This window comes from Molothrus ater, chromosome 5 (assembly GCF_012460135.2).
Source record: "Molothrus ater isolate BHLD 08-10-18 breed brown headed cowbird chromosome 5, BPBGC_Mater_1.1, whole genome shotgun sequence".
NCBI classification, from domain to species: domain Eukaryota; kingdom Metazoa; phylum Chordata; class Aves; order Passeriformes; family Icteridae; genus Molothrus; species Molothrus ater.
This window is the reverse complement of record NC_050482.2, coordinates 56,946,028-56,962,498: the sequence shown is the minus strand read 5'-3', so window position 1 is coordinate 56,962,498 and position 16,471 is coordinate 56,946,028. Positions and strand designations below refer to the sequence as shown.

Sequence of the window (16,471 nt, the reverse complement as noted above, 5' to 3'; positions counted from 1 at the left end):
TGATTAGAGGTGAGATGATCCCACAGAGGACTTGTGATGCTGCAGTGTCCAGTTATTTGCTCTGCACAGAGATAACAGAGCAGCTCCAAGTCTGTTCTGCAGTTTTATGGGTATCAAGAACTTTTGGTTTTAAGCATTTTTCTGCTCCCTACAACTGGAGTTTGCTGTCAAAAAGTGCCACAGTTGGATGTCTGCATGAGAGTGCTTTAAGATTTTGCTAATCACCTCATCACTGGCGATCCTTCTGTATTCACTCTGCAATTTCTGGGTCCTTTCTTTTACCCCAAGCCATCTCCCACCTCATGCTTTCAACCAAAGCTTAAATGAGGATCATTCTTTTGAGATCCTAAAAAATTATAGGGAAGCTTTAGAGAGCAGATGTTGGATTTCTGCCTAGGCATAAACTACGAATGAAACTTCTGAAACTTCTGCTCTTTGTTAAGTGCTTTGCCATTAACAGTCCAAATCACAGACTTCATTGCTACTACTACAAAAAAAAAAAAAAACAAAACCAAAAACCAAACAAAACCCAAACAAAAACCCCACCCCAACAACAAAAAAAAATCCCACCTCAACAGACTCCCTGTCACAAGAAAAACAACCCCAAACAGGATGCAAGATCAGACTTTCAGGTCAATGTCTTCTTATCATCAGACAACTAAGAATTTGGTGGAGGGAAGGAACCTGTTTAAATAGGGAAGGACATGACAAACATCTGATCACAGATTAAAAAGGCAAATGGACACAGAAGCACCAAGATATACGTAGGATAAAATACTGGTTGGCCTTCAAGTCTGAGCAGAAGAAGGTAACCGCATCAAGAGCTCCTGCAGACTGAGGTGAGCAATAATCTCCAAGGACAGTGTTTCAAAATAAGGGCTCTTGAAATTCCTGTCAAATGGTTCAAAGCCAGGAGTACTATATTCTGAGAAAGAATTGCTTAAATGGACTCACATGTCTCCTTTAGACACATCACCCCCAAAGGCCTCCAGGCTTCCTGAGGTAACATTCATCTGGACATGTGACTTGTCAGCTGAAAGAGGTGAGGGCTTTGGTTATAGAGCAAGAAAGTGGAACTTTCCTGAACAGGAACAGAGTAAAACATTCTGCACCTTTAGAGATGTTTTTAGGTACTCGAGATTCCAAGTCTTCCGTGCTTGATGATGATTTCTCAGTAGCACCTTCTTCCCTGAAAGAAGGGAGCATCAAGGGTCACAAAATCAGCAGGACACCAGGCTGCTTACTAGCTTTGTAACACTTACAAAACTTTAGCCAAACCCAACGTTGTAGACATGGTGTCCAAATACCACTTTCTTTCCAGAGCCACAGGGGAAGCTTATAACATCTTCTTTCCACAGAAAACTTATTTATCAAAATGCTGTTACCATTTTCTGTTACGGTCTTCAATCCACTCTCCCATGATGGCGTGGTAGGTTTCCAGGTCCATGGAGATATCTTTGTGCTCTGGGTCAAGCTTGTTGCAGAGCTCCTCAAGACCACTGTCCTCTGAGTCTCGACTGGTTGTATGTCTCAAATAATTGATTATCTCAGACACTGCCACTTTCCCTAAAGCAGAAACAGAGGTCAAATGCCAAAGCCTGGCAAGGCACCATAAAAAACTGTGAAAGGCCATGCTACTGAACTGCATTGGATCCAACTGCCCTCAAGAGCTGCAGACAAGCAACTGATTCCTGAACTGAGTTAGAGCAGGATCTGGAAAAAAAAAGTAGTTTAGAAATCTTTTGTTGATTGAGATTTTTTTTGTAGTGGTGGGTTTTTGGTTTTTTCTGTGTAAAAATCCAGTTCACTAGTTTTGTGGAATTCAGTTTAAGAGGAACAAAAGTTGATGCATGATACTAATCCTTGCTCTCAGGGCCAGGCTGGATGGGGCTCTGAGCAGCCTGGGATAAGGGAAGGTGTCCCTGCCCATGGCAGGGGGATGGAATTAGATGATCTTTAAGGTCCCTTCCAAACCATTCCACAATTCCATGATCAGGCACCATGCTAAAGAGGCACAGACATTTACACATTTATTCTACACCTGCCACAACACAGGCACCTACACACCTCAGAGCCTGGCATCTCTCAGGGACCAAAACAAGGTCTGACCCTTGGAAATTCATTGAGAGGAGAACAAAAGAGCAATGAAAAAACCCTGGCAAACCTGTGTGGTGGCTGTCACATGCCCAGAAGATGGTGGTCAGCAGGTTCTCGTTACAGATCAAGCTCATGTCGCACATATTGTCACCTTTGTACCACACAGGCTGCCTCTTTCCTGTGAGGAATAAATCTCTTATTGTCCATCTTTATTTGCTCATAGTAACTTTCATTCCAGATGACTGAAACAACAAAACCAGCTAACCAGCTTCCCTGCCAATAAAAGCAGAGCTTTTAGCACTAAACAGCAGGAACTGGTCATAGCTGGGGCCTCTGAGCTGGGAAGTATTCCATGCATCTACTTTTATACATGTATTTTTGGAAAAACTTGGTTATTCTTTCTACGGCATAAACATATGAAACAGGACATTTTAAGAAACCAGGTATTTCTTCCCTCCCCCTCCAGATACATTGTTGAGAAATCATTAAGTTATTAAGAAAACAATCCCTAAAACAAACAAAAAACCCCTCAAAACCACCCCAAACTAAGAGCAAAACCCAAACTCCTGTATCTTCAAAAATCAGTCTGATAGACAAATCATAGGCTAAAATTAAAAGCCAAATAAAATTTGGCTATCAAAAAAAATGTTATAATACTAGCCAAATAGTAGTCTCAATCTCTTAAACTGTTAAAAATATCTTTATCTCTTAAATCAAAAAGGAATTAGCAAATTTGAAAAAGTTTTTGCCTTATTAATTATTCACTTTTTACACTCACAATTTTTTAGAGAAAATTTAAGATTTGCCACAGCTCTTTTTGCAGTCTTACAAGATTTGAGTGCTACTAAAATGCATTTTACCAATTTAAGTGGTAAATAAATGTCATCTACATAGACTGAATGTTCAGATGTCTAGAATTCCAAATTAGGCAGTGTTTTTCTTCAGTATTTTTACCTCTTTCACTTGAAGGAAATGCCCTTGGCACAGGAAACTGGACCACAGCACTTCCTGGCTTTTTTTCCGATGTGAAGAAACATAAATTGGGACTTGATGTCAGATACTTCTGCTTGGGCCGCACATCTTGGGGTTCAGTATTTGCTGAAGCACACAGCTTGCCCTGGGCATTGGCCTCCCTGGCTCCAAAGTGGAATGGAGAAGAGCTCCCCACGGGAGAGGAAGGCACCCAGGAGCTGCTGGATCTCTCACTGCCCTCCAGCATGGAATAGGTTCTGTTTGCAGTCTGGTGCTTGGAGCTGGCCCCGAGACCCAGCGAGGGCGCAGAGAAAATGCTGCCACTGCCAGGGCAGACCAAGGGCGAGCAAGTGCTCCCACCACTACTGCAGCTTCTCCCTTTCAGTATTTCTTCCACATTTTTTTTCATATTGCTCTGTGGGCTGTCAAAGTTCTGGGACTGAAATTTTGGTATCTGCAAGGCCGGGTTGGAGACTTGGTCCATCATTTGGATGGATTTGATCTTCCTGCAGATGCTGTCCACTGGGTTGTGGCGCTGTTTCTTAGCTCCATGTTTAGAAGACTTCATCACTTCCCTTCTCTTGACAAATATCTGGAAAGAATAGGCACAAGATACACAAATCAGGGTGATCAACACACACATATTTATGCCAACTTGGAGCTTTGGCATCCAGGGGTTTGAAAACCCTCATTCCACTTATCAGCTGTGCCAGAAACCTTCAGCTAGGACATTTTGCTGTCCAGGGAACTAGAAGTTGATGTGGAAATGTTGGGGAAGAAAGACAGAAATACTTCCTGAAATCTCACTGCTTATTCTTAAATACCATAACTGTGGCAGGGAGGTAAGGGGGGATGAAAATAAAAACTGAAGACCCTGCAAATTAGCAGAGGACTTTTTAAATTAAAGGAAGCACATTAATTGTACTGGGGGTAGCAGGGGTGAGGCAGAAGCCATGAAACCAACAAGACTGTCAGCATTTCTGTGAGCCTACAAGACCAAAAAACCTCCAAAATCCAGTGTTCCTTGTACTGAGCAGCCACAGCTGTCATCGTGCCACACTGGGAATTACACAAGAAATATGCCCTATAGAGGCACCTCATCCTGTGTGTATTTTTGTTATCTAGTCTCCCAGGCAACATTTAAAAGGTATTTCCTACAAGATAAGCATGTTTGCATGTGACTAAGGCAGGGGAGATTCATTTTGCAGGGATAAATCCTCATTCCCAGTGAGTTTCCCATGTCTACCCTGCACATTGCAACCACCTGAACTGATCAGCTGGGAGCTTCATTATTAAATAATAATAACATACCAAATGAAGCTAGGTGAAGCTCCCAAGAATCAGATTTTAAGTCATCTTTTAATGTAGAAAAATTAATTCCTTTCCCCCAAAACAGCAGTAGGTTTCACTAGCACTTAACACTTATATGATCTTTAGAAGAAAGGAATAAAATTATATATAATTATTTATTAATACAGATTGAAATAAACATAAATACTAAGTGCTTAATTTAAACTAGTTTATTACAGGCTGCCTGCATGGCAGCAGCTTAGTTTATATAAGCAGAGGCAAGATCTCTAAGTTTATTTTTCTAGTATTTCTACAAGTAGTAGCATTTACTCTAATGAACATGTCCTTAGCCACATGAATACTTCAAAAAAATAAGAATAAAAAGAAGCTCAGAGCAATTGTAGAGAAGAATCTACTTTTTAACTATGTCCTCCTTAAAAGATTTACTCCTCAAATAAATGCCAGGAAGTGGAAGCAGTCTTTTATAGTGCATTATTACAGATGTATTGTCTCTAAAGAGATAGATGAATTACCTTTAAATTAAAATTTAAATACCCTGCAATTAGTTCAGGACTTTTTTAAAGCATACAAGAGCCCTCAAGCAGATACAAGTAACACTCTATTAAAGGATAGTCGATTTTTTTTCTGTAATATACCAGTAAAAAAAAAATGACCAAAACAAACAACAAAAAACACAGCCCAAGACCTTATACTTTACACTAGCACGTGGAAAAAGAGCTTCTCTTCCTTCTCTGAAGGAGACAGCACAGCTACTTCAGCTTTTCCTCTGAGGAGTAGGAGGTGCCTGAACTTCAGCGTTTAAATAAGCAGAGGGCTCTTCTGCTGGAAAATCAGCTTTACAAGGTACAGGTGCTGCCACTCAGCCCTCAGCTGAGAGGGACCACCAGCTGCAACCAGGTTCTAATCAAGCTTTAGGCTCCTGCTTCCTGGCCTTTTAACTTTTTTTCCCCTCACATCTCTCCTGCTGCTGTTAAATTAATTGCCTGTAATTTCAGTGCAACTTGAAGTCTCACTGCTCTTCTAATTATTGTTTAAAACAGCAAGGAATGTTGTGATATAGGTTATTCAAAACTCTGGTTCCTGGGGTGTTTCTCACTTCTATTAGCAGTTCTTTCCTGCTTTTCCCACCTACAGCAAAATTTCAAGCAGGAGCAGATCTCTCCTAATTTCTGAGAGTTAGAACAGGGAATTTGGGAGCTCTATAAATTTCATCACTCTCGCCACTTTTGAAAAGAAGAAAGTGTTGAAGTCTCTTGAGCTGATAGTGTATTAAATAGTCTCTCTGTTAACTGTCATCTCTGCCCTTAGTTCTGTGAAAAAAAAATCATTAGGACCCTTAACTAATTCCTTTTTTTGTATTGAATTATCAAGACATGCAGTAGATCCTGCCTGTCTGAAGAGCTCTATTGCTCCTGCTAAATTACCCTGTAAATGCCCGTTCTTTGATGGCCATGTCTCCTTTCCAGCCTGCAGACTGGAGAAAACTGTTTTTCAGCTGGTCTTTTCACCTGGTGTTTGCCTCAGACTTGTCCACTGCTGGGAAAAAAACTGTTGTGCCATCCCATCAGTGGTTCACTGAACTTCAGAAGTAACACCTCTTTCTGAGATGCTTACACCTTTCAAAAATTTGTGGATTTCTACTCTTTCCTGATGCTTTCAAACACCCCTCACGCCACGTAAAATATTTAAATTCTACTTATAATTATCCCTTGAAGCTGCTTCTCTTTCACAAACAGTGAGAACAGTGAGAACAGTAGAACCTGGACCTGGCTGCAGCATTGCTCACACATTAGTCCTCAGCAAAGTCCCTGTTACGTCTCTTATGTGAGACATTTACATCCTCTCTGACCGACTGGATTTTCTACACCTTGTTCTCTACTTCAAGAGTTTTTAGCACAGTTCTTCTCATACAGTCTAGAGAAAAGACAAAAAGCTTCTCCAGCAAATCTGCAGTGCTTGAAATGCACTCACAGACATTGTGGTGTAGAATGTGCAACAGAATAGTTAAATAAATTTGGGCCAGCAACTGATGGCCTCTAATCACGCACCTGGCTTACACCAGAGAGCATCTCTTCCCTTCAGAGCTGCACCATGAAAATTCACCTACCCAGAGAAGTTGAAGACATCCCTACTTATTGTAGGGGGGTGGACTAGATGACTTTTAAAGGTGTCTTCCAACACAAACTATTTCATGGTTCTGTAAATTAAGGTCTGTTATGAAAATAAATAGCACTGAAAAACATGTTTGTGCGGCATAAAATGTATTGATGGATTGCAAGTTGGATTGTTTGGGTCAACAGGTTTTACAGGGCAAATATGGAGCTTGTACACAAATTTCCCTTTAGTCTGAGTGGGATATATGAGGTTAAAGTCCAGAATCAGCTTTGAAAGATTACAGAAATAGAAAAAACCAGCCCAAAAAGAAGAGGTCATATGGTTCATAACCATGTGTCTGGGCAGGATCAGTTGGGCAATGACTCCTAAAAAAAGATTGTCTGTCTATTCTCTGAGTTTCTCAGTGATAACAAATCAACATCCTTCAAGGGCAATCTATATTTGACTTTGCCACTGGTAGAAGGCTTGCCTTACTATGCAGTTTACTGCAAATGAAATGCAACATGCTTTATAATTTCCTACTTTGCAGGCTCTGCCATGACATTTCACAGCCTTTTATGATGCTGCAGTAGCATTTAGGAGCCAGAAGTACACTGTGCTAGGTGCTGCTCAGCTGCCAGACACAAGTGGGATGGATTTCCCAGGGAGTTACCAAACTAACAGGAAAAAAAAATCCCAAAGGAAATGAGAATAAGCACAAAGCAAAGGTCATAATTTCTGGGAGATTTATACCTTGACAGCACTAGTCAGGACGGACCATCTATACCCCAACTGCTCCTTTTCCTCAGGAGCAAGCCATGGGGCACTGCTGCCCTTACCAGGATACAACACTGTATCCTATATTTCCAGGGAAATATTTGGGAAGGTGCATGGCTGTGATGCAAGTCAGTGAGGTGAGTTTGACCCCATTGGTTAAAACTCCAGCACATGAGAACATTTTCCCCTCACCTCAGCACTGAACTTCAATGCCAGAAACCAGCTTTGTATCACTTACAGCATCAGGATATGCAGCCTGTGCCCTTTAGATCATCTCAAAAAATAAGAATAGGTTATGTTCTTTCTAATAAGGGGTCCTGCTGCTATAGAAAACTTCCCTCTACTTTTCTCTCTCAGGGTATTGATTACATGCCAGAGCCACTTCCTCCTCCAGGTGAATCAGCTGAGAAATGGCAGCGCTGACAATGAGTGCTTGGTGCACAGCTCATCATCCCAAAGTGCCACAGCTTTTTGGTGTGTTATGATCCATAACCCAATTATAGGCTGCTTTGTTTTTCAAGAGTATGAGCTCACATGTGCCCACACAGAGCCAGAGCTCTTTTGTGAATGCAAACACTCTCAGTACCTGCACTGCCTTCCCAAAACACTGCCTCCTGTCCCTGTTTACAAATAAACTGTGTCCCATCACCATCCTAGAAGTGCTTGGATTTCTGGGAAGGGTGAGGTGGCCACATTTTCATAGAATCATGGTAAGAAAAAGCTTTGAAGGGAGAAGCCAATTTTCTTAAATTTTGATCCCTGAAGTAGAATTGACAAACCTGGAGTTCTTTGTTCTGCAAGCAGACTCCTTACAGATTTCCAAGGAGAAGGTTCTGAAATACACTTTGTTTGAAAACCAAAGCAACTTGGAGTCACTGGTCATAGTAAAAATAAATGGATTTAGAACTCTAAGTCATAAAGGCACAAACAATTTAAGGGAAAAATAAAAACCATTGGAAAATAAAAAAAAATCCCAAAGCCCCAAACCATTATGGAAATGCAATTTCAGGTTGGGTTCATTTCACCTGATGTGAAAGGTCAAGGTCAATTGTCTCTTGCTACAGGTTGTGACTAAACTCCTGACTTTTAGACATCATGGTGGCACTGAGGCATCAGATGGTACAGCAATAAGACCATTTAATTTAAGATGATCCTGTCAAGATCCTGCTTTTGTTCTTGAGCTGGTGGTTACCTGTCCCCATAACAAGGCAGTTCAGATTTTGATCTGCTCAGTTCAGCTCCCTGCTGCCCTCCAGGCAGCTCCAAACAAGCCCAAATCTCTACAAGGATTCCCATGGGACTCAGAATCCAGGTTTGGAAGAGAGACTGAGACTCCAGCAACACCAAGTCAGAGTCACTCAGATTTTGCCAAATGGTCACAAGAAAAACTGAAGGTGTTTTCCTCCAGTGTGGTAACATCTTTCTCCATGCCTTCCGTTCTCCTCATCTTCTCCCCAGTTGCAACGGGAGGGGCTGAGCTGGTTTACCCCCCTGTTTCTTTTGTGTTGTCTCATTCCAGTGGCAGGAAAAGCAGGGTTTCTTTTCAGTGCCAGACATGTTTCCTACCATGAGGAGAACCATCCTGAAGAGATCATACTACACACTGCCAAACCCAGTGGCAGGGGGTTGATTTTCACAGGCTCAGCTGAATGTTTTGATTCCAGCCCCGTGGTCTGTGCATAACAGGAAGATCTGAAGTCACTCCAGAAAGCAATAGGGGAGTAGCTTTATCTTTTCCAAGCCTCTGCATGCTAAATGACTCCTGGATGAAATGCACAGTCCCCTTCTAAGGCTAGGGGTTAAGCATCATCAAGAAATGTCTCTGATCTGTCAGAGCCCAGGGAAAAGAGCAGGGAAAAGAAACTTCACAAGTGAAGTAGATGCAAGTAAAATCCCTTCTGCTAGGATGCATCAGGGCATGGCCTTTTAAAAAGGGTAACAGCAGCTCCCAGCCACCACAGGAGCTGCTCGAGACCAAAACCTGAACTTCCCCCTGGTTTCTTGCCTCTACACCAGCACAAGCTGCAGCTGATGGCAGTTCTGTATATTCAGTGTGCAATTCTGTGTGACATGAGCTGGGAACAGAGTGATACCCCACAAAAGCTGGACAGCAATTGTGCCTTCACTTAATAATGTACTTTGGAGTAGTGTCCACAGACACACAGTGGCAGGGAGGAGTTCACAGTGAGCAGCAGCAGGACCTGTCTGCACACTCCTCCTTGAACTCCACATCCATGAGCCAGTGTTTGTCACATGCATGGCCTAACCTGGATTTTTGTCACACCATGGGCTGGCCCTGTTCGTGAGGCTGCTGCAGTAAACTTTCTATTGGCCAATATTCCAATCAGCAAATTTCTACCTCCCTGTTTGCTTTGCTTCTCCTTCTGCTACCATCAAGTTTACAAAGGAAAAAGTACAGGAGTAGAGATGAAAACCCTGGCTACAGAGCAAGCAAGGCCAGGCATCCAGTGTGATTAACTCTTTGCCTGAGGACCAAAGCAACTCTCCATGACTGCAATGAGCCCAAAAATCACTCAGAAGTAGCTCATGGAAATTACTTCCCTGATCCCTGCCATTTTTCTGTTCACTGCTCCACTGTTTAACCTATTCAAGCCCATGAGGTAGACTTTTACTCCAGCCAATCCATGGGACAGAAAAGTGTTTTTGACTATTAGGACTTCAGGATTTATTGGGTATTTTGGGTCTTTTTTGTTGTTGCTGTTGTTGAGCTTTATACTTTCACTTGTGTGCAAGAAAACTAGATGCAAAAGATCATCAAAGAATCAAACCACAGACTACATCCTCTGAATGTATGCAAGGAATAACTTCCGATGAGTGACACTGGGTAAGTCACTTCTTTCTTGATGCTGGTGAGTAATTTACCAGCTTTTCCAGCTCCCACCATGGATGCTAATCTGATCTATTGTAGATTATCCTGGGTAAACTCTCACCATCCATATTAATACCCACTCTGGCTGTGATTATTGATCATCCAGCAGGAAGGTGAGCGTTGCAAACGCACAGGGCTGATGCTGATGTATTCAGAAGGTGTTCACCTGTTTAATGGGGTGCATCTCCAAGTGCATCCATCTTTCAATCATTTCAATCAGGACTTCCTGCAAGGCTGCAGGTTTCCCTCAGGAGTCATCAGACCTTCTGCTTCTCCATCTACAGGGCTGACAAGAGATCCCTTCAGACTCCTCCGCCCCGCCACGGAAGGGGAGGGCATCTCCACTCTGAAGATTTAAAAAGGGACCCCTGGCCATGAAGGAAGGAGATCTTGTGACACATCATCCCAAGGGAAGAAGACTGAAGGTTTGTCACCGAGATAAGTATGAAGGTAAGTGAGAATTTTTTGGTCTGTAGCAAACATTTAGTTTGCAATTAATGCTTTCTTTTTCATGTGAGTGCAATATTTAGGAACTGCGGGGGGGCTTAAGAAATTTTCCTTAAAAATAACCCAAAAGAAATACACACATAGATATATGTATTTTAAACAACTGTATTAAAAATACACCAATAGTATAACCTCTCAAACCCAGGATGAAATGAACCACTGTGAAACATACAGTTAGATTCCCTGGTGCCTATCACTGTTACCACTACATGAATAACAACATGGTCTGTGTGAACAAGTAGAGGTGCAACTTGTGCACAGAGGATTCATGCTCAATGCTTCCATTTGCATGTGCTGCATCAGTGAACAAACTCCAATAATCAAAAAAAACCCCTGTCTTGTGACTTGTTTTAATCATGGTTGATATTGATAGGATGCTAAATTTAAAACATTTTTTCCTTTTTTTTTTAATCTGAGGAAGTAGAGATTTTGTTTCTTGGTTTGTTTGTTTGTTTGGAACGACAAGCCCCCTACATTTGCTTGTTGTCTATGGTTTGGTAAAATCAAGGTAGATTCTATACCATCTTTACCCATTAGTTTGTACATTATCCTCATTTCTGGAGGATCTGATGTCCTTGTAAATAGGACCACAAAAGGTGCTTGCCTTGATGGCAGCTCTCACCAGGATGGAATAGATTTGAGTAAAAAGAATAAAGTTCAATTTAAGATTAATCCTCTGATCAGATCAGCGTGCACTGAAACCCCCCCTGAGCAAGAGGAGGTTGGCAGCAAGACAGGGACAAGGCAGCAGCTGGGAACACATTTAGATGTGAAGTTGGGAGGATGTGCAGATGTGAAAGACTCCTCCTGCACCTTGTGGTTCTCTGTTGTGCACAGGGGCTGCAGAAACCCTCAGCATCTGCCCTGGCACTGCTCCTGACAGCGTCCTTCATCACCTTCTCCTGGAGTGCCCCTCAGGTGAGCCCAGGCTGGAGCTCATGAAGCTCACAGCTTGGTGCCATTAAGTATTTGCATTAATTAGCAATGGCATGGAATGTTTACATGTCTATTTTCCCTCTTTTGATTTTAATTTTTTTTTATTTGGCATAAAGGCTCATTTTCAAAGGAGAAACTGGACTCCTCAGGCCATGCTGTATTTGAAGGGTGCACGTAAGTCTCGAGCTCTTTCCATTTGAGGAGATCATTTTCCCCACCCTGGATTATTCCTTGGTTCCATACAAGCAGAAGATCCTGAGGATGCTTGGGGGTAGAAGTTTTGAGGCTTGCAGGGAGGATGTGCTAATTGCATGGTACTAATTATGTCATGGTCACACCTTTGGTCCCTGTACAGGCCATTCACTTCCCAGATGGACTCAGTGGTCCTTGTGGGTCCTTCCCACTCAGAATATCCTCAGATTCTGTACTTAGTTAGAGATGTTGTCCTTTGATCCAAATCATCAAATATAACAGAAATATTAATATGAAAAATTGTATTCTGAATTGTTGATTTAAAATTAAAAGATATCAGGGAGAGCAGGTATAAAGAGAGAAAGAAAAAAAGCTCCCTGTAAATTAGAGAAAAGAAAAAGAAGGTCATAATCCTGAGAGAAATGCAAAAGGGAGACAATATAAATAACTGCAAAATAAAATAAATATAAGCTCCAAACAGCTGTAAAGATAACTGAAAGTTTTAGTGACATTAATACAATTATTTCTATTAATAAAAGTGAAGATTTTGGCCCTTTTTGTTCTTTTTTAAAAATTCTTCCAACTGAATAATGCATCGTGTTACTTCCCTAGTGAGGTTTTTATCATTCTTATTGATGCACAGGAAACAGTGTGATTTTATTTTGTTAGTTTGGGATTTGGGATGGGTTTTTTCCTTTTTTTTTCTTTTTTCCTTTTTTTTTTTTTAATAAAAATACAATTTAAAAGCCAATACTTCATAGTCCAGCAAAGAGATTGAAGGCTCTTGACCATATACAAAATTGAAAAGAGTACTTTAGGGACTCTATGAAGTAGGAATTACAACAAGTTTGGGGGCTGTTTTCACCCTTGTCTCACTGCTTTTGTAGAGGGACGTCGCTTCATCGCAGATGAGAGCCAGAGGAAGGACCTGTATGACAGAGTGCAGCTGGGTGAGTCCATCAGCACAGGGCTGTGAAGCCCATCCACCTCCCCAGCTTATGGCAGAAATCCCTGGAAATAGAAGGGGATTTCTTTTCCTGGAATCACAGCCAAGGAAACAACTAAACCCCCTTTTTTTAGTCCCTTCATTCCAACCAGTACATGACAAAGGCTGACTTTCCTCTCTGGTGCACCTGTGTGATTTCATTTACATAATTTCCAGACTGACCTGGCCACTAAGTAGGACTTTCATCAGTGCTTTTGACTTTCTTTTTGCACTGGAAAAAAGAATTAAATCAAGCTATTAATTGTGCTGAAGCAACAAATGACAGAAGCAGATGTCATCAATCCACACTAGGCAAGGTTTGTGGAAGGAACAGGATGTTGTAAAAAAGTTAGGAACCTACAAAAAAGGAAAATGTTCTTTTTACCTTCTAAGGGGTTTTGAAATAACCTCCCTTTTAAAACGATTTCTAATCTCTTGTGTTAATTATCAGGCTGGTTTTGAGCAGACAATGCTATAGAATGAAGGAGACAATATCTTCTTGTCTTTGACTCTCTAGTTATAGAAATAATAAAAAAAGCAAAGAACAAAGTAAAGAAATGCCATAAGACACTGACAAACCATGCATCTCTGATTTTTTCATTCTAGAAACACGCAGCCATAACACAAATCCTTTATCCCTTTCTGAAGCTGCTGTGCTGTTCCTTAATTCCTTACAGAAAGCACAGGAAGGTAAATGCATGTTTTGTCTTACTCTGTTTTTTAAGTGGTTTTCAGTATTTCAGTTACTAGCAAATTAATCTAGAAGGTCTGTTTTGAACTGAGATATTGTTCAACAGAGAACCCTGTATAGGAGTGCACATTTACACAGATTACAACATGAGCCACATAATGACAGCAGGTATATTCTGCTTTTAATTTTCTCTTCAGATGTTTTACTGGTTTGGATTCAAGGGAATGGCTATTTTTCAATTGAATTTTTCACCCCAAATCTTTTCTGGGGTAACTTTTTCTATAGCATATTGTTTGCTTGTGAAGATTTTATTCCTCCACTGGATTTGGTGCAAAGGTCTAAAAGAATCCATAAGAACCCCAGGAGAGGAGCTGTTGGTTTCACATCACCAGGCTGAGACCCTAAACCTTTGCTCTCCATGTCCTCTGCCCTTAAATCTCTCACCTCTTCAGCTACCACAGACTTTTTTTTTTTTTTTTTGGGAAATGGAGCTGTGTCTCTGTGCTCAGCCCTCTCTTCCCTGTCCTGGCAGAACTCTGAACAAAAACCAAAAAACAAAAAAACCAACCAACCAAAAAACAAACAAACAAAACCACCACACAAACAAACAAAACAAAAATCCAAACCAAACCAAACCAAACAAAACAAAAAACAACAAAACCCAAAACAAAAAACCAAACAAACCAACAAAACCACCACAAAAAAAAAACCCCAAAAAAACCCCAAAACCCAACAAACAACAACAACAACAACAACAACAAAACCAACAAAAAAAAAAAATCAGTGGCATTTTGGAGAGAGAAAAAGGCAGAATAAAAAAATGAGCATAGTGTTTTGGACAAAATATGTGAGCACTTCTAAAGTTAAACCAGTGAAAGTGTCATTTGCATGCCCACAAAAGCCTCTGCTGAAGGTGGATTTTTCCAATTTTAGTGGTATTTTCCTGCCTGTTGTTGCTGTAGCAGGGGAGATGGACAGCAACAGAGAAAAAAGGGTGAAATATCTGAGAGAGATAAGCAGAACAGGCAGCTTGTTTGAAAAACAACTAGGTGGAGTAACATTTCCACCTCTGTGGTAGGAAATAACCAGTCAAACCTGGGTAAGCCATGCACTTTCAGATCAGCTGATTTTAGACCTGACTGAGGGAATGCACAAATGAAGAACAAATCTATTATTTTCTTCAGCGTGATTTTTTTTTTGCCATGTGCTAACTTACCCCTCTGGACACGGTTTGTAATTTTCTTCTTCAGCAAACAGAAAAATTCCTACATTTAAAAATGAGAGAAGACATGATTGTTTTTAGAGATGCTGCCTGTGTCTCTCTTAGCTGAGCAGTCACACTGCACTGAATCTGTGCCTAAGGCACATCTGAAAGCTGAAAACTTTGGCTGGCTGAACTTTCCTTCATCTACAACTTATTTCTCCCCATTGTGTCTTGTCTTACAGTGGAAGAAGAAAACAGTGAACATCCTGGCTACTTGACAGACAGTCTAATAAAGTGGTGAAATTATTTTAAATGTCTTTAACATTTGTACAGCTTTGAACCTGAAAGCATAATTTGTGTAAGTGTTTCATCCATTCTCACTGAAGTTCCCAAAGGGTGAGGTATTTTCACATTGCAAAATTTTGAATGCAAAGGGATTAAAAGGTACTAGTTCAGATAAGGAAAGCATCTGTAAAGTTCCTGCTTTCTTTACAGCACTTTGTATGTCTCATCTGAAATTTAAAATACATGGCATCAGCTCACCTGAAAAGATAATTAAAACTGTCTTTTTAGACAATTTCATTTAAAAGTTTTTCAATTGTCATTGGGAAACCTTTTACCACCCTCCACTCAGCTGAATAGTGAAGCTTTTTGAACCCTGATAAAGACAGATTCCATTACTACTTCACTGGTGGCCCTGTAGGCTGCTGATGATCAATAAATTCAGTGAGATATAAAAACATTCCAGCTGTCTGTGACTGCAAAACTGGTGATTTTTTTTTCTTTTAAATTTTTATTTGGCAGGTATCAGTCAGCACAGAGAATAGGCAGCAGCACTTATTGCCCCAGTCCACTCCTGCAGAAATACTCTGAAAAATCCTACTGAGCAAGTCCCAGCACATAAAGACAGTTTGGGGACAGGTCTTGCATTATCAAGGCCTCATTAAAGACTGCTTTGTGATTGTATTTTTTGTTCTTTCTTTCTGAGTTGCAGAACTGGAATTATGCATAAATCTGTTAATTATCATTCTGTGCTGATAAGGATGTATTATTTATGTAGTTCTGTGGTCTCACTGGAAAGCCCTCTGTAGTTCTGATGTAATTAAAGAGTAGCCACATGATTTCTGTGTCCAAGCAACTGTTTTATTTTTTTAACCTTCTAGTTATGCTCTTCATCTTTTAATGTTAAATTCCCCTGATCTTTCTCATAATACTGCTGATTAACTCTCACACTAACTATGATGATGCTTTACCTCAACACAAAGAAACACAGCTGAAGGAATAGAGGAATTTATTTGTTTCATGGGGTTAGAGGCACTTTCAGTCATTGTTTATAATCTGTATCACTCTACTGAGGAACTGGTGAAAGCAAATTGTCCTGTTTTGTTCATTTTTAAGCACTGATACATCTTCCAATGGCAGTGTTTGTTGTATGACAGAACATTCATGATGAACTTCACCTCAAGACCAGTGGTATCCACCTGAATTCTTTCATTGTTTTAGATGCCCTTTGTTTCCAGCATATTTGGAATATCTCAGGTGCATCTAAGTGATTTTCCAGCATGTTTTACAGGATCATCAGTCTGTGCTCAGACAAAAAGTAGCATGGAGTCAGAGAACATAATCCTAGAATGGCCTAGTTTGGAAGGGACCTAAAAGATCATCCAGTTCCAAATGCTGGGACACCTTCCACTAGAAAAGTGAAAAGTAGGGGAGTTATACATCCTTTGGTTTATCAGTGTCCTGAAATTTATATGCCTCTGCCTGTCCCAGTGATACAGAAACTGCACCCACCCTATTCCCAGCTGACTGATT

The 16,471-nt window shown here is 40.8% G+C and overlaps 2 protein-coding genes across 2 annotated transcripts in view; one reads left to right on the top strand and one right to left on the bottom strand.

Moving 5' to 3' along the window:
• The window catches only part of IRAG2 (inositol 1,4,5-triphosphate receptor associated 2), a 34,936-nt gene extending 31,299 nt beyond the window's left edge, over positions 1 to 3,637 (bottom strand). The window contains exons 1-5 of the mRNA XM_036404912.1: positions 3,052 to 3,637; positions 2,165 to 2,275; positions 1,386 to 1,566; positions 1,113 to 1,189; positions 955 to 1,033 (exon numbers count right to left, since the gene is read on the bottom strand). Coding sequence (XP_036260805.1) covers positions 955 to 1,033; positions 1,113 to 1,189; positions 1,386 to 1,566; positions 2,165 to 2,275; positions 3,052 to 3,637 — 1,034 coding nt within the window. The remainder of the gene's footprint in view (positions 1 to 954; positions 1,034 to 1,112; positions 1,190 to 1,385; positions 1,567 to 2,164; positions 2,276 to 3,051) is intronic.
• Positions 3,638 to 10,585: 6,948 nt separating this feature from the next.
• On the top strand, positions 10,586 to 14,957 carry SPX (spexin hormone). The gene is made up of 6 exons (XM_036404911.1): positions 10,586 to 10,591; positions 11,486 to 11,566; positions 11,701 to 11,758; positions 12,664 to 12,726; positions 13,368 to 13,451; positions 14,899 to 14,957. Exons 1-6 carry the CDS (start codon positions 10,586 to 10,588, stop codon positions 14,955 to 14,957), a joined length of 351 nt encoding a protein of 116 aa, XP_036260804.1.
• Positions 14,958 to 16,471: the final 1,514 nt, after the last annotated feature.

What these genes read in the sequence shown, in the direction of transcription:
- SPX (XM_036404911.1), top strand. An exon ending in TCTCCTGGAGTGCCCCTCAG is followed by an intron (nt 11,567 to 11,700) that starts GTGAGCCCAGGC and finishes TTTGGCATAAAG; the next exon opens with GCTCATTTTCAAAGGAGAAA. An exon ending in GCTGTATTTGAAGGGTGCAC is followed by an intron (nt 11,759 to 12,663) that starts GTAAGTCTCGAG and finishes CTGCTTTTGTAG; the next exon opens with AGGGACGTCGCTTCATCGCA.